Source organism: Lepidochelys kempii, chromosome 22 (genome assembly GCF_965140285.1).
Source record: "Lepidochelys kempii isolate rLepKem1 chromosome 22, rLepKem1.hap1, whole genome shotgun sequence".
In the NCBI taxonomy this organism is placed as follows: Eukaryota; Metazoa; Chordata; order Testudines; family Cheloniidae; genus Lepidochelys; species Lepidochelys kempii.
The window spans coordinates 22988820-23016461 of NC_136401.1; the positions used below are offsets into that span (position 1 = coordinate 22988820).

Genomic DNA, 27642 nt, shown 5'->3' on the forward strand with positions numbered 1-27642 from the left:
AAGAAATACAATTCCCATAATACAACGCTCCAAAATCGGAAACAATTCTCTTTCCCACAATGCACTGCGCTGGCACGTATCGCCGCTCGTAGAACTACATCTCCCAAAGTGCCCTAAGCTGACGGGAGCCGACATGGCCATCTTCAGCGTGTACGTTGTGAACAAGGCCGGAGGCCTCATCTACCAGCTGGATCACTACGCGCCGCGCTCCGAGACTGAGAAAACTTTCAGCTTCCCGTTGGACCTGGTGCTTAAGCTGCACGACGAGCGCGTGGTGGTGGCGTTCGGGCAGCGGGACAGCATCCGCGGTGGGCGTCCGACTGGAGGCGCCAGGGAGGCTGGGAAACACTGGGGATCCAGCGAGGCCTGTGGAACCGGTACCGCCCGCTGGAGGGCTGCTACGGCCGTTAGGGGCCTAGTAGCGCCCCCTGGGGCGGTTGTGGGGCTGGTACCGCCTGATGGGGGCACTGGAGGGATTGGGGTGCCGGAGGGGGAGGACGATGCCTGTCAGGGGGCTGGGGCGCTGGTACTGGCCACGAAAGCTTAGGCTCAAATAAATGTATTAGTCTGTAAGGCGCCACAAGTCCTCCTGTCCTCTTTTTGGAGAGGCGTCGTAGTGCTTGTGCTCCTGGGAGATACTGGGGCACCGTGGCTGTGCTTGCTGGGCGGGCAGTAGTGTCATCAGAGCATTTACGCTTTAACAGTGGCTGTGCTAAACCATAAATTCCTCCTAAAGACACGTCTAGGGAGGCCAGTGGTCAGGTCAGCTATTGGAGTTCCTAGTTCCAACGCTCATTTGAAAGCAAATGGGCCTCAGCTCTGACTTTTCCCTTTGCTTCTTTCAGTTGGACATGCTGTGCTTTCCATCAATGGCATTGATGTGAATGGGAAATACACTGCTGACGGGAAGGAGGTACTGGAGTACCTTGGCAATCCTACCAACTATCCCGTGTCCATCCGTTTTGGCCGGCCTCGCCTCTCCTCCAATGAGAAGCTCATGCTGGCCTCCATGTTCCACTCGTGAGTTTGCACTGGAAAGTCTAGCTCTCTGTGCCCTGGCTACCATGGCACTAATGATGATAATTAGTGTAGTAATGCCCACCATCTGTGAGGCACTGGCCAAACCCAGAGGAAGACACATTCCTTGCCCCGAAGAAGATACACTTCACAAAGACAAATGGAGGGTGGATATACACTATCATATCTCTAGTAACTTGAAGAGGAATCTTTTGTGTTAGACTTAAGTAATTTCCCTTTGTTTGTGAAGGTTGTTTGCAATTGGGTCCCAGTTGTCTCCTGAGCTGGGGAGTTCCGGTATTGAGATGTTAGAAACAGACACATTTAAACTACACTGTTTTCAGACCCTAACAGGTAAGACTTACTGCTCATGTTATCCCTGTTAGTTCAGTTTTGGGGCTGTTTCTCCCTCACTCTGAAAAGACAAGTACAAACTGCTTTATTTACTGCTGCAGGGATTCTGTGGATGCGCAGAATTAATGCCACCTGCAGATTTCTTTGCTTCCCTGAAGAAAAATGACTTCCGGACAGCCAGCAGAGAGGAAATCACCACTGGGCTGGGGACACCCCAGCCAGTGGCTCCTACCCTGAGCCGGGATCAGCTGCTAGTCCTGGCTGGGCTGGAGAAGACAGGACTTCCTCTTCCCCTGCAAGGAGTGGCTGGGGCTGTCAGACCTACGCCCAGAAATCTCCCCCAGCTGCAGGATGCTCAGCATCCTCCCCTGCTTCCTGCCCCCATAACTCCTCAGCTGAGGGGAGAGGGGTCACTGTACAGGAAGCTGCTCCCCCATCCAACCAACCCCTGTGCATCTGGACCTCCCATAGCTAGACACCCCCACCAAGCCTTGCCCCATACACTGAGAACCCCCCTAGTCCTCCATATCCAAACCACACCCCATTGAACATTAGCCCCTGAATCTGGAGCCCCCTGCACCCAGACCACCCCGCACTGAGTTCCCTGAACTCAGACCCCCTACCCTGACAAGCCCCACCCCCCTGCACCACCCTAAGCCCTCACATCCAATCCCCATGCCAGTGATCCCCAATTAGCTGCCTCCAGACTCCCTCCAAACCCCAGACCCCTCCACTGAGCCCCAACCATATTCACCTGGAAGCCCCTGCAGAGTCCCATTGCCCCTACATCTGGGAAATCCCTCCCCCCGCTCCAATGAGCCTCTGTGCATCCAGATCCCCCCACACCTAGACCTCCCACTGGGCTGTCTGCACCCAGATTGACCCACACAGAATCCTCTCATCCCACACTTGGATCCCCCTGCAGTGAGTCCCTCCACATTTGGATCCTGGCTGTTTGAGCCTGCCTGCCCCACACTTTATGTGCCTGGCACAGGGGGGCAGGGCTCTAGGGTATTTCTGGGGCAGGCCCAGGCTTTGTGCTGTGTTAGCGTCGGGTGCAGCCTCACCACTGAGTCCATGTCCCCAGGGTGGGGAGGCTGCAGGGTGCTCCTCACTGCCACGCTGGAGCCTCTGCATTTATTTCATTATTTATTAATTTCAAAATATTGTGCACAGAATTTTTAATTTTTTTGGCACAGAATGCCCTTGGGAATATTTATTAGACTTGTATATTGCTGCAAAAGTACTGCTTTTGTGCTTGATCTTTATTCATATGGTATTTCTCTGAATTAGATTGCCATTTTAAGATGAAAGGCACTAGAAAAGGCAAAAGATGATTATTTCAATATCCAGTTAGAGAGCACCAGAAGTATACAAAAGGATTTACAAAGAACTGATGGGCCTCTATGCAGAGAAACTGACAAAGTACCTCACAAATATGAATTAACCCTCAACTTCTTACTCACCACCCAGGAATTATCCCCTTTACAGAAAGGGAAACTAGCTCGTCTTGTCTTGCCTCAGTTGGCCAACATGTCTTTAAAAGTCTGGAATCTAGCTGAGGAATTGCAAATAAAACCCAGCCTGTGCTTGAAATGTAGGATTCCCCTAGAGGTGCTCAAGTGTATAGCCACGTTAGCAATGTTACAAAATATGCTCTGTGCACCTGAAAGTAAAATCACATCCTGAATGTTAGCTTGCTAAAATACACTACTCAATCATTAATCTTTCTCTATATATCTTAAACAAAACAAGGCAAGTTTTAAATATTCTTCAGATAGTGTCAGCTGCTCTCCCGTCCTTCCTGTAAATGAGGCCTTTTCAATTATATTTGGGAATGTATTTCACAGTATTATTACCTTTGCAGCTTGCATGTAGTCAATGCTAATGCTTCTTTCATTATGGCTCCAGGGATCAAATTTGTGGTGCTCGCTGATCCACGGCAAGCTGGGATAGAGTCCCTTCTGCGCAAGATCTATGAGATTTATTCTGACTTTGCTCTGAAAAATCCTTTCTACTCACTGGAGATGCCAATCAGGTAGGGAGTAGGCAGACGATGTGTAGAATAACAAGATACTGAGCGCTTGCTCAGCTCTCCACTTTGAGAGCACCGTACAACCATTAATACAACCCCCTTTGAAGAAGAGAAGACATGTGATTTTACTGTCTGAGTTTATTTGGTCAATGACAGAATTGGAAGCAGACCCCATGTTTTTAGCGCCCGTTCCCAGAGTCCATCCACTAAAAATAAACCTAAGATTGTTGGGTTCTCTTTTGACCGGGGCTGCTGATGGGAGCTCTGGTAGTACACCTGACTACTTAGACGCATACACTAGTTTTGTTTAAGGCACAATCAAAAATCTAACTTTTTGCATGATTAAACTAAATTCCATAAGGAGGTTCAGTGCTGTCAAGTTCTTGGAGAAGGTCTTCCAAGGACACCAGTCTGAATCCTGTTCTCTAGAAAAGGCTGGAGGAAACTTCCTCTGGAGTTCCAGTTGAACAACATGACATGCTCTCTCTGGGCAGGGCCCCTATTGCACTTTTAACCCCTGTCAAAGTGGCAATTAAGCTTTGTTTTTGAAATGGTTTTGGCATGTCAAATAGGAAAGCTGAACTCAAGCTGCTTTGTTAATCAGTCTTTTGATTAAAAAAGTTGCCATTAGCAGAGTCTGGAATGAAAGAGAAGCTAGTGCAGGTCTGGGGCTGTCTTGGAGCTAACAGTTCTCCGATTAAAAACACCAATATGTTTTGGGTTGTAGATGGAGATTTTTGTCACCCTCTTCTGATCCTCATGCCTGTATTTCTGTGAATATTTCAGGTGTGAGCTGTTCGATCAGAACTTGAAACTTGCTTTGGAGGTAGCAGAAAAAGCTGGACCATTTGGACCAGGATCATAGGACTTTTCCAGTGTCAATAGTGAGCCTCTCTCCTCACGAGATAGCTTTTCCAGAATCCTGTCTCTGGCTACAGCAGCGAGAGAGGAGGTCATGAGGTCCCAAATTGCTTTTGTCATCTCCAGAAATGCTGCTTTATTCCATGGGTGTGGAATCCACCTTTGCCTAACAGTGAATATTATTATAGCTAAGAATGGGCATATGTGGCTGAAGCTATGATTGCAGCTCTAATGCTGTCACTGTAACACAGAGGAAGATAAGACACAGCATGATGGTAAAACCTCAGTTATACTCCCCTTTTTCACTCTTAAGTGTGTGTATATATATATATATATTAGTTTTTCTCTGCAGCTTTAATTTATGGCTCAGACAAACGGTTACTTTGGATGTACAAGTAATAAACATTCCCTTAAAGTGTGGATAGATTATTTCTTGGACTAGATACATTTGCTTCTGCTAGAGCTAGTCTGAACTAGGGTAAAAATGCACCCTGGTTATTATCACTCTGGTGTTCTGTTTTACCATCTGAAACCATTCTAGCTTGAGATGTCCTTTACTGTGCCCAGAACCCCCTTGGAAGGCAACACTTCAGCTTACCTCGGTGTAAACGGGAATAATGGATTTCAAGCAGGGGAGGTGGGTGAAATGAATAAGGAATAAACTGAAAAAATAAGTTCTGAGGAATAGCAGCAGGAAGGGCAACATAAAATGACTGCTTCTGACTAAGGCTGCTCACTGTAGAAAGAGGAATGTCCTGTATCTAGGACTGGCCTCTGGGCAAGAGCTTCCCCTTTTTTCTTGGTCCCTTTGCACAAGAAGTCTCATGCTGCCAGTGCAGTGCTACATTTTTATTTCACAGTTGGTAAACAGTATTTCTTAATACTCATGCTTAAGTATCAAAGGTAGTTTACTTCTGTACGATAGTTAGCCATTTCGTTAGGACTGGCAGAGCAATCTGTTATGTCAAGGTAGCTTTGCGGTGGTGGCCACGGAGCTTCTTGCTTACCTACAGGCATTCTAAATAACTAAAACTCTGCAGAGAACACAAACAAGAATTCTGATAAGAAAAGTCTTAACATATGACATACTAACATACTACCAAGGGGCAATGCTCCTGCTAACAAGCATTCGTAATAGTAAGCAGACCCTATGTTGTAGTTTAACCTAAAAATGCTGTAGCTGGTTGAGTTCACTGGAACTGGAGACATTAGAAATTTATGCTTTCACCTGACAATATCTTTGATTATGTTACTTACAGAAATAATCATTACAACCTAATGATAAAAATCTCTTAAAGACTTTTCTAGATAATGCAGAAAGAGAGGAGCTATACAAGGTGTGTATGTGTCTAATGCTGTTACTGCTTACACTCTTGAACCAATTTCCTTGGTACTCCAGGAAATACTATTCTATTCAGTGTTAACCATCTGTTTTGCAATTCACTAATACTCTGAGGCTAGCCATGGTGACTAATTTAACAGCAAAAAGTAACTGTTGTACAGTGCTTCCATCTCTTGAATGGAGTTCCAAGAACTTTACTCATTTGCTGTTACTGAAAAGGGAGCTGTTTTGCTGCAATGGCAGGGATCTGTAGTAATATGTGGACCAGTAACTGTTCAGTCTCTGACAATAGCTGGGCGACCAGCGTTTTTCTTTAGTAATAAGAAAGTGGTTGCTGCTTCTGGGGAGGGAGACACAGAAGGTAGCTCATGACAGAGTAAGCTGGGTCACAGCTGCACCGACAACAGCAAGGGAGGTAAATGAAAGTAGGCTCAGTGCTGGCTAACTCTAATATTTCTGTAAGCAATGAGGGTGAATTGAGAGCAACACTACATCTGAGGCCAGCAGCAAGAAGGCTAGGCAGGTACGAGATACGGGTCTTCTGCAGTACTTCTAGTTTAGCAAGCAAGACTGCAAAGTCTCTGCTCAGTTCACTAACAGTACTTTAAGTAAGAGGTAAAGTGAGGTCATGAGATGTAAACTATAACAGTGACCAAAAATTCTGTAGGCATTAAAACGTAACAGCTACTGAAGATCTTGTGCCTTTCTAAACAGGAATATGATTAAAATAAAATGAAGTTTTGATAAATATTCTGATCTAGGCTGCATTGATAGGAAACTCAGTACCAGGCCAGCGAGTAGTCACTTGCCATCCTTAGATAGCATCTGGAGCATCCTTAGTACCTTTGCTGCTCATCTTTAGTCAATCTTCTTGGGTACCCGACCCATCTTGGTGCGGATGTTCCGTAATAAGAAAAAGGCTATGGTGCTGATGACACATGTTATTTCAGCTACCCAGAAGGCTGTGGCCCAACTGTAGTGCTTGGCTATAGTACTGAAAGGCAATCCAGCCAGGAAACCACCAACTGCAAGGATAATGGGGAGAAGAGAGCAGAGTTAGAGTCCCTAATAGCAGCAGAACTTTACAGTTTCTCCTACTGACACTGTTCTTTGTGCTGGTCCCTGCATTTATAAAAATGCTTCAAGCCAGATAGCTTGAGATATTTTAAACAGTGGACAAAGCACTGTGACATGCAGTAGAGAGCAATTCTGCCCTGCCTGGGGAAACCGAGCTAGTCACTCAGTAGCTCCAAACTCTTTTCTTGGGGTCACTCCTTCAGGGTTCCTCAGTGAATGGGCTATGGCCACGCTTTCCTCCAAACTGGAGATTTGCACTGCCAGAAAACTCAGGGGAGCAAATTATTCATCTTCAGCTATCAGAGAAGATACAAATGTTGTGGTTGCAATTATCTTTATTTACAAATGTTTATTATGAAAGCAAGGAACAAGTCATAGCTTGTCATGGCGCAAGCAGCTGATAGACACATGAGCCCTTACCTGCTACAGACTTTCTGCTCAGGCAAAACTTACCAAAATTTGTATATATATGAATAAGAGGGACAGACAACTAAACAGTGCAGCGTTTTCACTTGTGACCAGAAATACGTTTGATCCAAAACTGCAGAGTTAAACACTGCTGTGTTTTGGGGAAGTCTGGATCCAAACTTCAACTGGACCTTCTCTCATTGTGACCCAGATGTTATAGGGATTCAGGCCTGGTCCAGATCTCAGAATGTTGGTGGTAACTCCTGGATTACTGACTTTGGGGTTTCTTTTGTTTGTTTGGGGGGTTTTTTAAGACAAGAAAGATCTTAAAGGGAATATCAATGTGCATGGACTGTTTCCCTAATAAGTTAACCCTCTGCACTCTGGACTTTTATCTTTAAATCTTCACTGGACTGGTAAAGGCCCAGGTTTCAGTGTCAAGGACTTTTTAAAAGAAGTCTTTAAAGGTGACGTATGAGGACCAGGGTCCCAGAAGGCCCAACACAAAAGATGCACTTCACATTTGTCCATCTTATCCATCTCCAAATCCAAACCGTTAAGAATATGGATATCTGAACTCTCCAAAGGTTTTGTATGGACTGCAGTCTTCAACGTGGCCCACAGAGCCCTACATGGTGGGCTGCAGAATGAAACATTTTGAGAATCAAGCATGAGATTAGGGAAGTTCCTCAGTGAGAGTCTTAGGTTTTCAGAGACCCACTTAATTTGTTGAATAAACAGATTCAGTTGCACAGCCATTCGCTTCCCATTCTCTCAGCTGTGCTGCTTGAGACACAACCTTTCATATCACTAAGTAGCAATTAATCATAAATGAATTTGTTAGTCTCTAAGGTGCCACAAGTCCTCCTTTTCTTTTTGTAGCACCAATTTGAAATCTCATCTTGCCAGACTAAGATCATCAGGAACTGGGGCTTCTTGCGGCTACAGAATAAAGGTTCTGAGGTTTGTGTGAGGGGGAGGGTGTATCACTCACCATTGGCCATTAGTGCAACAATAGCATGGGAGGTGCCACACAGGTTGGAAGGTGCGCTCTCATTTGCTATCACTCCAAACAATGCAATTGGTCCATAAGAAGAAAACCCAAAGATGGCTCCTAGAATCAGTATCCACAGCTATCAACACAAGCAAAGAGTAATCAGAAATAGGATCCCTAAATTTGACCCCTGCTATTGGTTAGACATTGGCTAAGTGTGTAAGGCCCTGTCTACAATATATTTCAAACTAAATGTTGTTCCGGCTGACACTGCTTCCCTGGCCAGTGGATATAAAAAGTCTAACCATGTGAAACAGAGTCTGCTCTGCCACATGTTTTTAAGATGGTTTATAATCGAATGCATCCCTGACTGCATTGGCCAGCACATTATCCGCTTCCAAGCAAGAACTTTGTTTTTCTCTATGGTTCTGAATAACCATCTGAACTGTCACATAGCCAGGTCTCAATATGAAACTCCCTAAATAGGAAGACGTAGTTGCTGTGTTTTCTTAAAGTTCTATTTAATGAGCTTTAGGTTACAGTGAAATGACACAGAGAAGGTGTTTACTGCATAGTAATCTTTTAAAAAATCATTCTGAAGAGTCTTGGTTAAAGGGCATTATAGTTTCAGACATATGTTGGTCAATGCATTTATACCTGTTTTGAGGCATTCCCATTATTTTGTCAGCTGAAAATCCTGCAATGTTATATTACAAGGTAGTCTGCCTGAACATGGACTCCAAGGTTGGAATTTATGCTAACAAAAATTGATATTGAAAAGTATGTGAACAATGGCACCAATCTCAGGCCCATAAAGGGTTTATAATTCTTTGCCCATCTTAACGCTTTCCATCTGGGGATTGCAAAATGCTGTATAACTATTAATGAATTAAGCGTCAACATCCCTATTGGGCATAAAGTGTTATCTCCATCTTACTGTTTGGGAAACTGAGGCAAAAAGGAGGACGGGAAGTGACTTGCCTAAAGTCAAACAGGAAGTAAATGGCAGAGGCAGGAATAGAAGCCAGGTCTGGAATCCCAAGTCCTGTGCCTTAGCCATAAGACTTCTATTAATAGTTCTCCAGACTGATTATCTCATCTAAAGAGTAAACATCCCCAGAACCTATCAGTGTTTTAGTACTGGTTTTATTAGATTGTTAGTTTAGTAATATGAAATTATGAAGCTTCTTTCAGAAAACTTACAGCACTCTTCATAATGCCCTGGTTATAAATCCTGTTGAACTAACCAACCTTTCAGAGTAGGAAAGAGTCAGTAAAAGTAGAAACAGGCAGAAGGGGAGAGAGAAAGACAAGGCAGAAACCTCCTGTTCTGTTAAGCCTGTGAGGGCAGCGAGAGGATGCAAGGCTACAATCCAGAAGTCGTTTTCCTGAGGAAGAAGTGAGGAAACATTAAAAAGGGTAGAAGTGAAATTCCATTTGTTTGGCAACCACCAGGGAAAGAGAGACAGAACACACAAATATCAGGAGTTAGTGCAGAGAACTGCCAAACTTGCTGCTAACAAAATCCTCACCATTAAAAGGGATACCATCAGCTTAAACACTCTTCTGCCCGATAACGCTTTAGCTACCGAAACAGGTGGAGTTCCCACACCGCCCTGCAGAGTCAGAGTTCAAACTTATCACCTCTTTGGGGTTTGACTTTATTGGAAGTTGAACCACCACCATAACATAAACCTCAAACTAAACTTTCTCCCTGTCATGACTGTTCCTATAGTTTCCCTGCAGAGACAGCTCTGTCTCAGACCCCAATTCCCTTTCTCCTGACAGCTGGTTCCACCTCCCTTATAACCTATTGGAGCTAACAAGCAGCAGTACGTACTCAGCAGTTTTTTGCAAGGTTCTAATTCCTGTCAACAGGGTGGCTCAGCAGAAGAGCCCTTATCCCTGCCGCCTTGTTACACTATTACACAAAACACATCAGATAACTGAAAGAGAGCAGAGGAGACATTTTCTCTATTTCAGTTTGTTTACTTTGGACATTTGGCAGCACTATATATAATCAGTTTGACTCTGCACTGGAAGCAGTCTCTCCTCATCTGTGGGAGTTTCACACAGCAGAAGGGAGAAGGGAAAAAAAAACTAATTGTGAAAATAAAATCGCCCAAATTGGGTAAGGACTCTGGGGCAAGCCTAGGACCCTGAAGCTATTTTTAGTCTAGTTAGTGAAACTGACTAGATTTCAGGCTGTCAATGCTGCTTTAAAATTTCTCAGCTGCAGATAAAACCCCTAACTTCCAGACCAGACATGGTGGTTCTGAAACAGGGCTCCAGAAAGCTATACTACAATCCATTTTATAAATCTGTCAAAGAGGATGCCCTGGAATTTTGTACAGTCATTTACAAAAAGGATTATGAAGTCAGAGGAAGAGCTACAGGTTTCAACAGAGTCCCAGAAGTAATTATTAGAGTTTAAGCACGCTTTGCTGATAGATAGAACTCCTTCAGGTGGGTTTGGTTCTTCCTTTATTTGAGCAGCACTGAGCATACTGTAAGTACTCAAATAAAAAAATAACATGGCATCAAACTTCTACAATTTTTATGCAGAACTTCCAATGCCACAACACAGGAATCCCGTCCTGTAACCTGTGCTAGTCAGTGCCTGAGTGCAAGAACATTCACCACCATCTAAATGAAGCTGATGAATGCTTCTGTCACACCACATGCTGCATGAGAACAAACTCCTTGTGCATGGGTTACCTTAGGAGAGTCACTTGTGACTGTGACCCGGAAAAGGTACATTGAAGCAGACATTCCCGCCATCATGGAAAGCAGGAGCACATGCCGAGGATTCCCATAACTTGACAGACCCACCTGTAATACATATTGGAACAGAGAGAGAGAGAGAGAGAGAGAACACACACAGAAAATGTGAGTTACTAATGCCAACTGATTCACAGAAGTTAGGGCCAAAAGGGACTAGATAACCTGCATAACATCACATCACCCAGTAATTTCTGCTTCAGGCTCATAACTTCTGTTTGAGATAGAGTATATCTATAAATCAAGACTGATGTCTTTCCAAAATACTCCAAATGATGTAGAATCCATCATGTTCCAAGGTCAACTGTACCAGTGGTTAATTATCCTCTCTGACCTTACTTTTAGTTGATTTGTCTAGCTTCAGCTCCCAACCACTCTATTTCATTATGCTTTTTTCTGTTAGATTAAAAGAGCCTTCTTCTATCAGAAATCTCCCCAACTTAGGTAACAGTACTTGTAGACCATGATCAAGCCACCTCTTAACATTCTTTTGGATAAACTAAATAGATTGAGCTTCTTAAATTTCTCACTAAGGCATGTTTTCCAGATCTCTAATAATTCTTGTAGCACTTTTCTAAATCCTTTCCAATTTTTCAACACCCTTTTTGAAGTGTGGACACCAGAAATGGACAAAGTAATCCAGTAATGAATCACAGAATCATAGAATATCAGGGTTGGAAGGGACCCCTGAAGGTCATCTAGTCCAACCCCCTGCTCGAAGCAGGACCAATTCCCAGTTATAATGGTAATGGTCACACTAATGCCACATTCAGAGGTAAAGTAACCACTCCCTAACTTTTACTTGTGATTTCCCTGCTTACACATCCAAGGATTACACATTAGCCTCTTAGTTACAGCAGTAAGGTGGGAGCTCATGTTCAGTTGGTTATCTACCATGACCACAAATTTTTTTTCAGTGTCATCACCGTTTTCCAGGATATGGTCCCCCATCTTGGGTAACCTACATTCTTTGTTATGTGACCCTACATTTAGCATGTTTTTCAAATGAGCCCACATCATCAAGCAATCTAGCCTGTATTTATCATTATTTGCCACTCCACCAATTCTTGGTGTCATCTGCACATTTTTTCCAGCTATGATTTTATATATTCTTTCAGATCTTTGATAGAAATTCAATAAAACTCGGCCAAGAATAGAATCTGTGGGAAGCAACCTCATTGCATGATGATTCCCCATGTACAATTTATCAGGTCACCAGTTTTTAATCCATTTAATATTGGCTACATTAATTTTGGATAGTTCTAAGTTTATTTTTAAATCAGAATATTGTGAAGCACAAAGTCAACTGCCTTCAGAAGTCTAGGTATATTATACCACCCAGTTACTCTATCAACCATATCTGTAATCTCATCAGCTGGAGATCTCCCTTGGAAACTTGATGGGCGACACAGGTAGTGCCCATCGTTACAGAACTGGAGTGAATTTCTCTCATCTTGACTTTTCTGTACATGGGTGGAGGTCAGGGAATGTGGCTGTAAATATACAGGATTTATAACAACCTGTAATTTTACCTCCCATCCCTGAATCCACACAATGAATCACATAACCCCGTTTTTACTGCTTTACAACCTGTGGATACTTGCTATCTGTATAATTAATAAGCTTTTATGGCCTTGTGTTTTGCAGTCCAATGCTGCAAATAGTTCTCCTGGGGGAATTCTGCTCCATTTTTTTTTTTAAATTCTGTACCAAAAAGTTAAAAATTCTGCACACAATATTTGAAAATTCTGCATATTTTATTTGTCAAAATAACACAATATAATCATGCCAGTTACAATTATTTTGGAATTTATTTCAAAACATCTGTCAGCAAGTATGTCTGTAACAATACAGAGCAAAAAAAGATTCTGATAATTTTTTTTGACAGATTCCTTACTAGGCATATTAGTACAGAACTTTGTGTAATTCTTTTAAATTACAGTACACAACTGTATTTCCTGCATCTGTCAGAAGCAGTGCAAAGGCTTGGCGGAGTCAGGGGTAACAGAAGAGCTGAGGGAGAGGGAAGGAGCCTGGGAGTGAACCTGGAGGGTGTTGAGGATGGGTGGGGGGATGGGATTGTTAGGGTGTTGGGAAGCCTCCCCCATGCAGACCCCGGCTGACCCCAAGCCTCTCCCATTCAGTCAGGCACATCTGCCCTGTCCCCCATCCCCATGGTCTCTACAGCTCCACTCCCCCATCCCCAGGCTCAACGCTGGCACCCCACTAGCTCTTGAGCCCATGCGCCACCTGTCCCCACCACTAGCCATTCTGAAACTGACTGTGACCCCACAGCAGCCCTGTGTGCCCCACTCTGTCCTAACCTGGCTCCGCGGGCAGCATGTTGTGATGATCTGTACTCCTGGGGGAATTCAACCGCACTGGGCATAGACTTTTGTATTTTCCTGCGTAAAATACATTTGACCTCAGAAGTGCTGCAGTTTTGCCTTTTGCCCATCAGGGGCTTTTGTGGCGCTAGAACGCAGCAGGCTCTTCTGGCGCCACAGCGGCCTCTGATGGGCAAAAGGTGGAACTGCAGCACCTCTTTGGGCAAAATGTTCTTTAGGCGGGAAAATTAAAAATTATGCGAGACAGATGAATTGAATTCCCCCAGGAATAAAATGGTAACATTACAAGATGATATAATCTAATTTGTCTTGAGTGACCTATATAAATCTCCTCAAAGCTTCTCTCTTATGGACACCAGAGGCATGATTTAATTATAGGGCTGTGATAAACTTGTAACAAAACCAGGCAAAATTCACCTGGTTTTCAATTTAATTAAAAAACTCAATCCAGACCTGCAAGCCTTTGACTACCCTAGCTGAGTTTTGAGTCAGGTGAACTACTATTTTGGGTGGAAACTGCTTGTTTGTTCTAACAATTTCAGGTGAGGTTTCACTTTGTGTTCTGGGGTTTGTTTGAATGAGAATCTGAGAGCAAAAGTGAAGACGTGCATACCCAAAAGAAGTGAACTGGGGAAGTGGGGTTGTACAAAACTCTGTGAATGAAACCAATGAGCTCTAGATTAGTGTATATTGGTCTCTGTATTATCATGTGAATTAATGTATTTCTCATAAGTAGCTTTATCTCTTTGCAGAAGTGTCTACTAATCACACAAGACCAAGGTGACACTGGAAAGTCTCAGCTAGTGACTTTCACAGTTTAGACCCATTTTTGTCCTGCTCTGCTTTAAGGTAATGTTTATTATTTCCATTATTTAGAAAAGGGCCCCAGCAGGAGCTTTGCCACAACACAATATATGTTATGCCTCCCCTACACCAAGTGAATGCTAGATGGTGCCACTACTGACAGCAGTAAATCCCAGATTACCTTCACTAGTACAGGACTCCAGCATAGCAGTCCTAGGCCTCTGATGACACCCATCAGGCCAAGTTTCCATATGCTTGTTGACTAGTTGATCTGGAAATTATCAAACATTTTAATGGACTGGACCTATGTCCACCTACCCCAACTCTTTGTATGGGGCAGACCCTGGTTTGGATTTTGCAAAACCACAGCAGATCAGATATGGTTTTAGAGAAACATCAGAAGTTTGGGGGAGGCAGGGAACAGAAAGTAATTTTGAGAATGATCACCTCTGGTATGGGGTGGGCCCATACTCCCTACCCCCACTACTGGGCACAAAGCATGTGAAATGGGATTTTCAAAGAAGCCTAAATGAGATAGGCACTTAACTTCCATCAGTCTGTTGAAAAATCCCAGCTGTTAGAAAGAAAAGATTTTGTATCTTCTGAAGTGTTTAGAAAGAAAAAATAAACTAATTTTAAAGTGTCAGTGAATCTGCATCAGCATCCCTTGGCAACCCAGGAAGGTTGCATTTTACATCCTCAGCACAACAACCTCTCACCTTTGCAGTTCTCTCACCCCTGGTACTTCCAAGTTCAGAGTTACCAGACATTCCAGTTATTGCACTGAGATCTACCAGCTTTCCTACTGAGAATAATGGAGTGGACAACGTTCCAGGCTGCTTACCCGTGCTACTGCTCTGTCAGAAAGGTACCCAGCTGCAATGCTTCCTACCAGGCCCCCGATTTCTAAGGCACTCATGTAAGAACTGCCTAGAACATAGGATAAGGGGGTGGTTAGGCAATCAGGTCCAGGGAGGAAACACCAAAACAATTTCTTATTAACAGTTTATGTTTGTGCACAAGGATCAGTTCAATATAAAGGCAGTATCAGGGAGAATGGAGTAACTAGCCCTAAAATGCTTACACTTTGCGTTGTCTCTCAGTTTCCCCAGTTCTTCTCAGAGCATCTGATATTGTTTGTTGTTTTTAGTTAAATAGTGTTTGAATTAAGAGCTGGTGGGTAGTGCCACCCCAACAGCCCAGGAGACTGAAATTCTCTGTCCACAGAGCAGGTGCAAACCAGGCAGCAGCATGGCAGACTTCTCCCACACATTGTCTCCCTTCCAGTGTGCCCCCACATTGATCTATGAGGATCCGTTGGGGTGAGGTAAGAAGACTGTTCAATCACCATGACTTAGTCAGTCCCTGGAGTCTCTACAAAGGAGCCAATTTGTGCCCTTTGTACTGGGGTTTCTTGGCCATGGACACCTGGTCATTAGGAACCGGTCAGATACACAAACTCATTTCATATATGCCATCAAATAGCCACCGATGAGCACTATTGGTTACTACAAGCCTGGGCTGAATTTAAACTTGTGACCTAATGAGGAAGTGCATGTATTTCTTGATCATTCCCCTGTGCCACTCAGTAACCCAAATAATCTGGACTGGTATTTTCAAAGGCACTCAGATCCCATTAAAATGGGAACTGGACACCTTGCTCCTTAAGGCACCTTTGAAAATCTCAGCCTTAAGCTTTAAAATGAGTCTGTTGTGTCTTACCCACAAGAGCAGACTGTCCTCTCTCCTGAATCAGGAAGAGCTGACCCCAATCTGTACAGCATGTCTTCACTCCGAAGACAACCAGGTAGCCAGTTGAGAGTACCCACAGGTAGGGCGAGAGTAGCAGCTCTGCCAGGGTGCTGTCATCTCTGGATGAGCCTGAAAGGAGAATTAGTAGAAACACCATTACACCGCTTGGACACAGCAATAGGACACAATCAACCCAGCTGGGGGGTAGGATGATCTGTGAGCAGATTCTGTGTGCAGTGGGAGCAGCCTTGTAACAGTAAGGCTTTTCTAAATGTAGAACTAGCAATGATCGGCCATTGCTACCACCCATTTGCTGTGTACAAAGAAACCTGTCCATGGTATTTATCCCACTTAATTAAAAAGCAGACATCAATAAGCTACATTTTACTCCCCATAACTCTGCTCTCTTATGGTTCCCAGTGAACACTTCCGACAGAAGATGTTGGAGAACATACTGTCTGCTCTTCCAGATTTTGTTTCTAGTCCTCTTCACTAGTCCATGAAAGAAGCTGTGTACATCCCACAAAGGACATTGCATTTAAGCTAGCTGCTCAGTTCTTACATGAACCCGACAGTTATGTCTGCTAACACTCATATCCCAAAAATACGTTGTGGTAGCAATTATGTTCCCATGACAATTATCAAATGCCAATTCCAGCAGCAAAAGATTTACAGGGTGATACAGAAGTCACTACTTTAAATACGGTTTTTGTAGGCTTTTAAATCCAGTGACAGTCCCTGTGTCACAACAACCCTCCAGCCCTTTTGCTCTCAAGAGAAGGTTCAATTCATTGGACATGACCCAACATTTATTAACTAGATGTCCTAGTTCAGGACACCAAATGTTGAGCAGAGTCCACTCAAACTAGGGTTCAACAAAACAGGAGGCAGAATTCTCTGTTTATTGGAGACATGCCAAAGGCAGCTCTTCTCTCTGCTGCTCAGTAAGAAACAAATAATAATGCTTTACAGTGGAGCCCTGCGCGGGATTAGTGGAGCCCTGCAGCGGGATTGGGATCCCATGGATCCCACAGGACCTGCTGCCATAATAGCAGGAGTGGTTGGGAGCAAGATTAAAAATAGTCCTGCACAAGGCTCTACTTTGCCCCTCTCTGGCATGGAGGATCTCAGATCATGACATAAATAATTTAAGACCCCAAGGGAAATAGAAGAATATTAACATAAACATTTTATAGATGGGGAGACTATGGCACATAGAGCTGAAGCAACTTGTTGAGGGTCCCACAGAGTCAGTGGCATAGCTGGGAGTAGATGTGAAAGCGGGTTAGGATCTTTCCCTGCCCTACGAGACTCCATTAGATGACTGTCCTTTGCACAATCGAGGGCACCAATACTTTCACACTGCGAGACACACATGACACACAAAACATATTCCTTAACCAGGATACCTCAGGTGTTCTCACAGCATACGACTGCAAGCAGATCTGGAGTTAAATGCTGATAAGCACCAAGTTCAGGAAATGGGAAGGGCTTGTTCCAGCACCAAGGAACTGGAGGGACACTCAGACTATCAAATTTTGGTAGAACATGTCCCATCTCCTCTTGCTCCTCCTGCTGCCTGCATGCCTTAATTGTAAGATGAGGAGTCTAATGCTCACCTTTTTTCCCTTTCATGGTTCCTGGTCCAATGTTTGGTAGCCCAACGTCTGAGGGCTCATTTTTAATCAGGACAAGACAAACAAAGGAGGCAACCATGCAGATGAAGCCGGAGACGGACAGAGTTGTGCGCCAGTCGTAGCTCAGAGCCATCAGAGCAGCAACAATAGGGCCGAAGCCACCAGCCAGATTCATGCTGGTGGAGAGAATTGCCCACCATGTTCCAAACTGGGAAGGCTCAAACCACTGTGCAACAGGGAAAGAAAGAGAGTGTGAGCAAAGTGCCATGGAGTGGGAATTAGACTCAGCTCCAAAAACCTGTAATTAAGTCCCTTGGTGGCCAGATCAGATCCTAGCAGACAGAGGTTTATAAAACTAGATAGAAAAATATTTTACTCTTCTATCCCCTTCCATCCAAGAAACTCAGAGCTTTTTGCAAACATTAATGATGTACGCCTCACAGACCCCTACCTTGTGAAGTAGGTCAATATTATTCCCATTTACAGAGGAGGAAATGGAGGTACAGGAAGTTCTCTAACTGATTTATGATGCTGTCATCAAAGGTCTGCCTGCTTTGTACCAAGTAAGGGGATAAACAAAGCATTTCAGCTTGTAACTTTAGGACCCTGATCCTTACTGCAGTGGATGTTGTGGGAGCTCAGCACAAATTGGGCCCTTGCTGACAGAATGATTGCTGTGACTCAGTCCTACTTCTAATGGAGTCAATGGTACAACTTCCATTAATGCCAAAGGGAGTAGGAGCAGGTCCCATCTAATTCAAATACTTTGTTGACAATCTTCTGGAAGTGTTACTTGGTATTTTGTCTTCATTTTCAGTGATCTTTCCCCTCTGAGTAGAAACAGCCCTATGTGAAAGGCATTTTCCTCCCGGCTCCATTCATTGCCCACAGTATAGAGCAGAGGAAGCAAGAAGGCTTCATGGAGAGAGAGAGAGAGAAGCCTTGTATCCAGGTGATTAGTTGTTCAGTCCTCCATCTCTCACATGCACCTGTCCTCCTCATTTTTACATATCCCATTGCCAGGACTAGTCTTGCACAGAGACAGAAATAGGACTATTGGTTTAGAGGGAGGTTCCTACTAATGTTAGTATGGAAGGAAGGGCGTGACCTTCTCCATGGCAGTGCCTTCTTTGTCCCTGCCTTAGGCTAAGTCATTTGAACATTTCTACAGGGAACCACAGTTACCAGCCCTTAGCTTCATAACATCAAGCTTTATTTCTTCACACTGCTAAATTATCCTTTTGTGGCTGTCTAAACAAACACACCATTCAGCAGGGGCCCTGCTCACAGTATTCTATATGTCACTTGATATTCTGTATAGGCAGACTGGATTTTTTTTCTCAGGGGCAGAAGGGGTACCTATCATTCTCCCAAAATATCCTGAAATGCAACATGATCTGGCTTGTGATTTATAACTCATGAGCCCACCGCCAGGTCAAACCAAACTTTACTTATCATTCCTTCTCTCTGCAGTGGACAACTACTAGAGCAAAGAGGCTATGGTGCCTCTGTCTTCACAACTCAGGGGCTGGAATCCAGCAACTGGGGTTTTTCATGATTACAAATTCTGCGGCTAGGGAAATTTAACAAATTAAACTATAATCAACAACCAAAGCTTCGTGCTTAAAACAAACGAATGGAGTAAATAACTCTCCAACTTGAGTATTCTTGGCTTAACTAAGCAGCAGGAGGCATATGAGACTCTTATTCCAAGAAGGGCAGGGGATAGAACAGCTAGGAGTGTTCTCCCACAGACAGCACGCCTGGAGCCATACCGATACTTCACTTCCTGCTAGGAGTTGGAACAACTGTGAATTCACCTATGGTCCCAGCACAAGGACCCCTGCAGTGTTCTCCATACAGTACCTATTCTGGAAGAAGTTAGGACAAGTGTTGCTACGAACTTCACACAAAGCAATCATTCCTGTATCATGCTCTATTCAGTGTCTCCTGCTCAGCGCTTAATTTGTAATGAAAGAGATGCCAGGGTTCAAGCAATATTTTACTTTCATAACTGACGCAACAAGCTCAGAAGTGCTGGGGATATGAACTGCCAAGCCTAGCTCTGGCACTAATTAAGCACTACTCTTGGTGTTCAAATCTGGGACTGCACCCCTGCCAGAAAGAAAAAAAAAAGTTTTTCAAAGTATACTTACTTTGCGCAGTACCTTCCCACACGGTGGCCACCCCAATCCTTGAGCCAGCCCATTCAGGAACCACAGTCCTGAAAAGACTGTAACTGTAGAGCTCCAAGAAAAGACAACATTGACTACGCCCACCAGTAGAAGGCCAGATGAGAAGAGCCAGCGGGCACTCATTTGATCAGAGAGGACTCCACTGATAAATTTACTGATAGCATAGGCTGCAGACTGGCTGCTAGTGATGAGACCTGCAATAAGTTAGAAACCAAAGGCATACTCTAGTAACACATTTTGTAATAAGATGGTTAATTCAGCCAGGTTCCTACTGGAGCACATTCAAAGGAGTTGTCATTCAGGCACAAATCAGTTCCACTAGCTATTAGAATGACAAGAGCGTTCTATTTGGTTGGTTTCCAGAAAAGTATTCCTGTAAGCAGGATACAGACTTTAATATGATTAGTACCTGAACTGAGATATACATAAGACTATGGAAAGCAGTATTTTTTTTTCTCTTCAAAGCACATTGAGACTTCTTTAACTCTACCATAGTTGTGGAGACTGTAGGTTTATAGTTTCACTAAACTAAAGACCCAACCATCCCGTGCTGTCTGTAAACAATAAAGCATTGAGCACAAAGAAGGATATATAAAAGAGGAGGCATTAGTGCTACCAACAGGCATCTCCAAAGAAAGTGTTTCCCAATCTTTTTAGGCAAATGTGCCAGTTTACAGGACTAAGGACCTGTCTACATGGGGAAAAAGTCCGGAACAGCTAGCGTGGAATAGCTATTCCACACTGGTTGTCCTTCTGACAGTTTTATTCCGCCCCAGGGGTTAATCCATGTATGACTGCGTGCTTATTAATTGAACTCCCATTTAGATCAACCTGCACTGCTAACATTTTGTCTCAAATATTCACCTTAGGTCAATAAATTCTGATAATCAGCATAACAGATCCTCAGCTTAATCTTACTTTCCATGCCCAGCACTGACACATGAAGGACACAATAAAGTGCCAAACTGAACAGATTTAAAGGTTTTTTAGGCATTAAAGGTTTATAGTGGTTTACCAAAACGAGAGGAAACAACTGAATTTTTCAAACAAGACCATGTTTGAGACATTTTGCCTAGCAAATCTCTCTCAAGCTACAGTCTTCTTTACCCCAAACACAAATGGCATCCCTGATCATATTTCAACAAGGGCTCTACATTTGTTTCATTAAGCTGTAACTGGGGTTAGTGTGTTTTTTTCACTACTCATTTTTTGAAAGAGTCCATCCAGCTTAATGAATCAAAGAGAGATTGCTTTGAATTGTAGGTATTGCTTGGTTCTGAGACTATTTTGACATAACAAAAGCTTCCAACATGTGAGATCAAGTCTACAATATCAGAGAAATAGACAAAATGACTTCATAGGCCTCTTCCATTTTCTATTTCTGCAACTCTTGTTGATTAAGAAGTGACTTTTTGAAAAGAACATTCTGAACAATTAAAGGGGACACTTTCATGTCAATTAGGGCCAAAATATAGATTCTGTTTAAAAAAACCCAAACCAAAAGAAAACACCCTACTAAAAAAAATTCAAGCTCAACAGAAGTCTCCCTTTGGATTTGTAAAAATTCCTACAAAAACAAGGTTTGTATGTGTTCGTTTTTTAAACAAACACTGTAGCATTTTCTTAGTGCCTCAGATTTACAAAGGGAAATTAACTACACACAAAGTGAAATTAATTAGTTTGAATGATCAAGCTGAGTAAAAATGCAACACATGAAACAGCTCCAATGGCAACTGTTAATTTTAAAACTTCTCTTTAATTTAAATAATGTAAGTGGCGTAACCAAGGAAGGAAATCTTTTTAAAATTATATGGATTTTTAACTGGGCAGTGTCCTTTTTAGATATCATAACTCAGGCACACAAAGCATGTACTACCATTTCAAATTTTTTGACTACAACATATAGACCAAATTCAACTTGCCTTACTCACCTGAACAGTCTTATTGAAGTCAGTAGCACTATAGGCATTTGCATGAATAAAGATATACAGATTTGGCCCTAGATTTTAAAGATGGAGTTTTTAGGGAGAAATTAATCAAAATTCTACAGTATGTGATTTCTCACTCCACTTCTTCAGATGGATAGAAAATACATTTAATGTATAGATTCTGGTAACACAACATAACCAGATATATACCAAGAGAAAACATGCACAAACTCTATCACAAAGAAAGTTCTTACCCAAGTCATCTTTGTCCAATTCTATTTCTTCCATGATTGAGGGCATTACAAATGAAAATGTTTTTCTATTGAAATAGTACAGTGTGTAGCCAACAAACATGGCAGTGAATATCACTGTTCGGTAGTAACTGTAACCCTTATCCACCATGGTACAATCAAAGTAATATCTCCAAGAAAGAAAAATCCTGTTGATAGGAGGATTTGTCCTGCTTCAAAAAAATTCAGCTCACAGCTGTAGTGAATAGCTGTAATAAAAGATTTTAAAAAAATAGCAATTGCTGTTGGAACAAAAAGTTGGAACAAAAGAGCAGTTTTGAATGAGGAAAAGAAAAACAGCAACTAACAGGGTGTCTGAACTGGAAGCTGGACTCTCTTCAGAATTCACATCCTGGGATATTTTTGCAGAGCTACAGCTTTGTTGATGTTCTCTTTTCTTCTCAGTTTTGTTTACAGCTGCTTTCTAGAGAATGATTAACTTACGGAACTTGTCATATAGGACAAAACCATTAACCTACAGAAAAAGAAAAAAGTAAAGTTAGCTTGTGATAAGCTGTACTGTACGCAAAGTGGAAAGATTAGAGGAGCCTTGCTCAGTAACTCTCTTCTGACCTCTGAACTCAAACAGGACAAACTGAAAACAATCAAACCCTTTCCCAGAAACAATCTTAAACTAGATTCACTACAAGGAAAAGACAGGGTGGATTAAAATCCTACAGCTTCAACAGGCAGTCTGCATTTAGTTTCTGATTTCCTTTTCAGTGACTCCACAGGTATTATACAGCTGTGACCTTCTCTGCTCTTTTAGCTGGTTCAGTATTACAGAGCTAGATCTGTGGAAGACTCCAGGAAAGTGCTGCAACTAGAGCTGAGCAACATATTCTTGTATCTGGAAAAGCAAAGAAACTGAAAAAACTTTGGGGAAGGGAGTGCAAAAGAGAGACAGATGCAACAGGACAGAAGACTTGATTCAAGACAAAAAGCAAAGAACTGGACATTTATCCCAGGTGTAAAAGCACTGAAGTAAACAGAATTACACTAAGATTAAATTTTGAATAAGGACTCATTAGTAGAGACAGAAGGATAATTGGGTCACTAATTGCCTACGACTACATAATGAGGCTTGAGAAATAATGAATGCAGAAAATCAGAGAGCAAAGGGATGTGCAAAACAATGAAAAGTAGTCAAGCATGGAGTTCTTCTGCAAGTCTTCAGCCCATAAGCAATTGCACTCTTTTTGAACAAGGAAACTGCATTCAAGCTCATTCTGCATTTTGAGAGCAATCAATACTTCAAAAGAAACCAAAAAGAAAAGATGCCCTGACAGTGTGGGGATAAAACCTGAGCAGCAGCATAGAAAGAAAATCTTATGAACTATGAAAAATAATTTTTAACATTCATATGGAGTTACTCATCTTCAAAGTACTTTATAAACATAGTGCTGAGAATATAAATTCCTTTGAAAGGGGCAATATCTCAATTTATGTACTGTACAGTACAGAGCACCAAGTCAGTACCAAACATATAGTAAAATAATAACAAAAACAACAAACAACAATTCATTCATTTATGGGGTTTCCAGTGTTTATTTTTAGGCAAATTATGAGTATTTTGTTTTTTTACACACACACACACGGCTTTTAATCAGGTTTTTAAAACTGTTCTCCTTTGAGTTATATTCAAAAGTTGGCATTGTCTCTGACTGTTGAACTCCTATGACTTACCTTCTCTTGGCAAAAGTGTTCTTAACTGCAAGTGGAGATGAGAAAGGTGGGCCTCCTAGGAGAAGAAAAGGTCTGATTTCATACCAAGAACGTCAGGCCTGGCCAGCCAGTTTGTAAAAGTTGGGCCAATTATATATGTTCTGTGGGTCTTCGTCTTCAAGAGTACATCAGTACAGTGCTAGAGCATCCCCGGCAGCAACGTGCAACCACCTTGCTTGATGGCTGTGGAAAATGGGCAAAGGCTACCACGTTCTAGATGCATACAGCTAAAACCCAGTAAAAGGTGGTTCAAGATACTGAAGGAGGACGTGACAAAGGTCTGTGTCAGACTGGAAGATGCACTTGACGGAAACCCTTGGAGACAAAGAATAAGTGCCACTGACCCCAACTAATGGGATACGGCGAAAGTGCAGAAGATAGATACACACACACACGTGCACGTACATAGGCTTTTAAATCATTTTTTAAAAAATTGTTCTCCTTTGAATTAGATTAAAAAGTTGGTCTTGTCTGAAGACTGGCACTTCCACAGATAAGCTCCCAGCGAGCATGGAAAGTCTGTAAGGAGCAGCAGTCCCCTCTTCAAACATGAGGAATGAGGAACATTTTGCGTATATTTAAAAACACTTCTCACATATTTTCCTCATTAGGGTTTACTTGGTTTTAAACTAAAACTAGAAACCTGATTCAAAATGTAAGAACCCAGCAAGGGAAGACTCCCTCAAATTTTCAGACAGTTTTACAAACATCTGGCTCTTTTGATGGGCTTTGCTGTGTTTTTCAATTAGACATTTAAAACTGGATTTCATTACATCTATAATTACAGCTTGACAACCGTGCCTGCTTCAAAATCAGCCCACACACGGAAAAGAAGAGCCACTCAATTCTCTCTAGCTACGCATTTTTCCTATCATTGTGGTTTCTAGGCATTATTAAGTATGTAACAGCCATCAGCAAAAAATATGTAGGGCTACATGGTGCATGTGATATGGTTTCAGAGTAACAGCCGTGTTAGTCTGTATTCGCAAAAAGAAAAGGAGTACTTGTGGCACCTTAGAGACTAACCAATTTATTAGAGCATAAGCTTTCGTGAGCTACAGCTCACTTCATCAGATGCATATCGTGGAAACTGCAGCAGACTTTATATATACACAGAGAATATGAAACAATACCTCCTCCCACCTCACTGTCCTGCTGATAATAGCTTATCTAAAGTGATCATCAGGTGGGCCATTTCCAGCACAAATCCAGGTTTTCTCACCCTCCACCCCCCCACACAAATTCACTCTCCTGCTGGTGATAGCCCATCCAAAGTGACAACTCTTTACACAATGTGCATGACAATCAAGTTGGGCTATTTCCTGCACAAATCTAATAAATTGGTTAGTCTCTAAGGTGCCACAAGTACTCCTTTTCTTTTTGTGATATGGTTTGATTCACAAAAAATGAGCAGTACTCAAAGCTACCACACTGATACAATGTAAAATGAATCATATCAACAGCTAAGGCTATCAGCCCATGTTACTATTTGTATTACAATAGCACCTAGAGGCCTAACTATGACCAGGGCCTCATCATGCTAGGCACTTCAGAAAGAAACAGTCCATACCCTAAAAAGTCTAAAAGTCTTCCTCTTTCATCTCCACTATCTCGCCTCCAGCAGCAGCCAAACCTGATGCTTCCAAAGAAGTTGAGCAACCCCACAACACACCCAATGACCCCTTCAATGCCATACAAATAGGAATGAGGATTGGGGGAGGTTCCTTCCAGACCGCTCTTGTGAACAAATGTTTCCTTGAAGAAGGGGATCCCTATAATGGTTCATTAACTCACCCAATCCTTTTAACAATCCATCCATAGTATTTAAAACATTAAGACATCCTGTTTAACTAAGACGGGATACAACATGTTATGATGCCCAAGTCTGATATCATTACATATACAACATCAGAAAGTGTACCAGGCACTTTAAAAAGACACAAGTTCCTGACACCAGGAATTTACTCTAACAGAGACATTACTCTTATCGATGGTAACACGAGCATTTCCCTACCTGAGTATGGAAAGTGTGAGGTTCAGAGCAAGCACTGAGTTAGCTTAGAGTCCAAAGGAGGAGTAGATGAATGGTGGGGTCAGGGCAGCTTGAACCACTGTAACTGGAGCTGCACCGATACAGATAAGGGACTGGGGTTGGAAGGGGGCATGAACTAAATATAGAAGTCTCTTCAGCTGCTCATCCTTGAGGTGAAAGCTCACCCAGGAAATGGATACCAATCAAAATGTCAGAAAGCAATAACACTCCTGCTGAGCTCAGGAGAAGGGCAACATGGGCCAAGGGCTACCGGCTTTAATTGGGGAGGGGGACTTGTAGGGGCAGGGGCTTACATGCCAGCCCCAGGAAGGCAGTCTGTGTATGTCTGAGGGGTGGGTAGGTGTGGGGTTATATGTCTGAGGGAGTTGGTCGGTATGTGTCTGTACTGTGGGTTACATGGGTAGGACGTCCATGGGGCGGTATGATGGCTGGGGGACTGTGGAGGGATTACGCGGTTGAGAGGTCCATGAGGGAAGGGGTTACATGGCGGGGGGAGGGAGGGGCTGTGTGCCTGAAGGGAGGGGGCCTTGGTGTGTGTCTGTGGGAAGGGGGATTACATGGCTGTGGTGTCCACGGGGGTCTGTCTGGAGTGAGGTTATGTGGCTGGGGGACCCATGGGGGACAGGTGTTTATATGGCTGGGGAGCACATGGAGGTTATGAGCCTGAAGGGGGCCAGTCAGTGTAAATGTCTGCGGGAGGCCACAAGGCTGGGGGCTTGTCGGGGGGGGTACATGACTGGGAGTCCAGGGGGGCCGATCGGAGAACGTGTCTGTTGTCGGGAGCGCAGCACCCCAGCAGGGGGAGTCAACACATTACAGCCAAGGGCTGCCTGGCAGAGCCCCTGGGGTGAGAAGCACGAGGAAGAGCTCGGGGCCTGAACCCCCACACAGTACCTCTTAGACCCCTTCGCTTGGCCGCTTCCGCCCGGAAGTCCCACCTCGTCCCGCCAGCCACACACCGCTGTCTTCTATTGGGCAGGAACCCTGTACGTCACCGGTTCTGCCAATCATAACCGGCAATAGGGCTCCAGGGGACGCCCACACCTCCCCATTCGTCGAATCGCCGCCGGGGGCGGGTATGCGGCACAGCGCCTGGGGCCGCTTCAGGCCCGCGGCGCGTAGCCGCTGCCTCTTCCCGCCAGTCCCTCTGCAGGATCCTCACAGGGCCGCTGTCCCCGGAGCGCAGCCGCAGGGACCCGCCCCGCGCCGGGGAAGGAAGAGGGAGGCCCCAGCGCGGCAGCCGGGCCCGGGCCCGCCCGCTGCAGTTTGTCGGGTCAGGGCGCGCTCTGGAACACGCTTTGCGCGAAGACCCGTCCCGCCCCTGGAGTTCCGCGCCGCCGCGAAGGGCTGATCCCTGCCCTGGGTGGAGAAGCCGGGGGAGGACGAGGGGTCCGGCCGAGAGCGTTGCGCCTCGGCCCCGGGCAGGGCGCTGGCCTTTCTGCAGTAAGGGACCATGCAGCGACCAGCGCATGGAGGGGAAGCGAGCGCGGGCCGAAGAACCATGTACAAACCTGACTTTTGAAGCAGCTTCTTTCCACCATTGATGGAGGTACGGTGACCCGATGTCCCGATTTTATAGGGACAGCCCCAATAGTTGGGGCTTTGTCTTAGCTAGGTGCCTGTTACCCCCGTCCCGATTTCTCAGGGCGGCTGTCTGGTCACCTTAGACGTAGGGCTGGGTCTACTGCTACCCTCATCCCCTACTCTTTCTGTCACTGCCCTTCTGACGCAGACAAGTATTTGGTAATCTTGGCGAAGAGTGCATTTTCCTACTCAAGGAGAAAAGCAAGCTCTGTGAAAATGAACCAGGGTTATCTCAGGAAGAAAATTGCTGCAGGAATAACAAACTTAACACTCAAAGATTCTAATTTGCAAGTAATAGGATGAGGGAAAGTGTGGAATATTTGGGGAGTGGGGATAGGCATCAGCTGACTATACATTTTTACACTCCTGCAACAGGAATTGATCTTTGTATCAAGGCCTGTATACACCTGTATTTATGTAGGCCCCATCACAGGAGTAGCCCAGGGCTTCACCCAGA

General features: G+C 43.8%; 2 protein-coding genes across 8 annotated transcripts; one reads left to right on the forward strand and one right to left on the reverse strand.

The window, feature by feature from the left end:
* Window positions 1-83: 83 nt before the first annotated feature.
* Window positions 84-4687, forward strand: TRAPPC4 (trafficking protein particle complex subunit 4). The gene is made up of 5 exons (XM_073320678.2): window positions 84-308; window positions 846-1020; window positions 1268-1371; window positions 3283-3409; window positions 4193-4687. The coding sequence occupies exons 1-5, from the start codon at window positions 134-136 to the stop codon at window positions 4269-4271; spliced, it is 660 nt and encodes a 219-aa protein (XP_073176779.1). The 5' UTR covers window positions 84-133; the 3' UTR covers window positions 4272-4687.
* SLC37A4 (solute carrier family 37 member 4) lies at window positions 3527-27291 on the reverse strand. Of its 7 annotated transcripts, XM_073320670.2 has the most exons (11): window positions 26496-26908; window positions 25563-25671; window positions 21788-22298; window positions 19567-19799; window positions 17393-17636; window positions 15744-15902; window positions 14866-14951; window positions 10807-10920; window positions 9411-9476; window positions 8089-8227; window positions 3527-6634 (listed from the first exon to the last, which is right to left on the reverse strand). In XM_073320670.2, the coding sequence occupies exons 3-11, from the start codon at window positions 21933-21935 to the stop codon at window positions 6468-6470; spliced, it is 1356 nt and encodes a 451-aa protein (XP_073176771.1). In that variant the 5' UTR covers window positions 21936-22298; window positions 25563-25671; window positions 26496-26908; the 3' UTR covers window positions 3527-6467. The 7 variants fall into 7 exon arrangements, with proteins under 7 accessions (XP_073176771.1, XP_073176772.1, XP_073176769.1 ...); XM_073320671.2 differs by lacking the exons at window positions 25563-25671; window positions 26496-26908 and adding an exon at window positions 27113-27291; XM_073320668.2 differs by lacking the exon at window positions 25563-25671.
* Window positions 27292-27642: the final 351 nt, after the last annotated feature.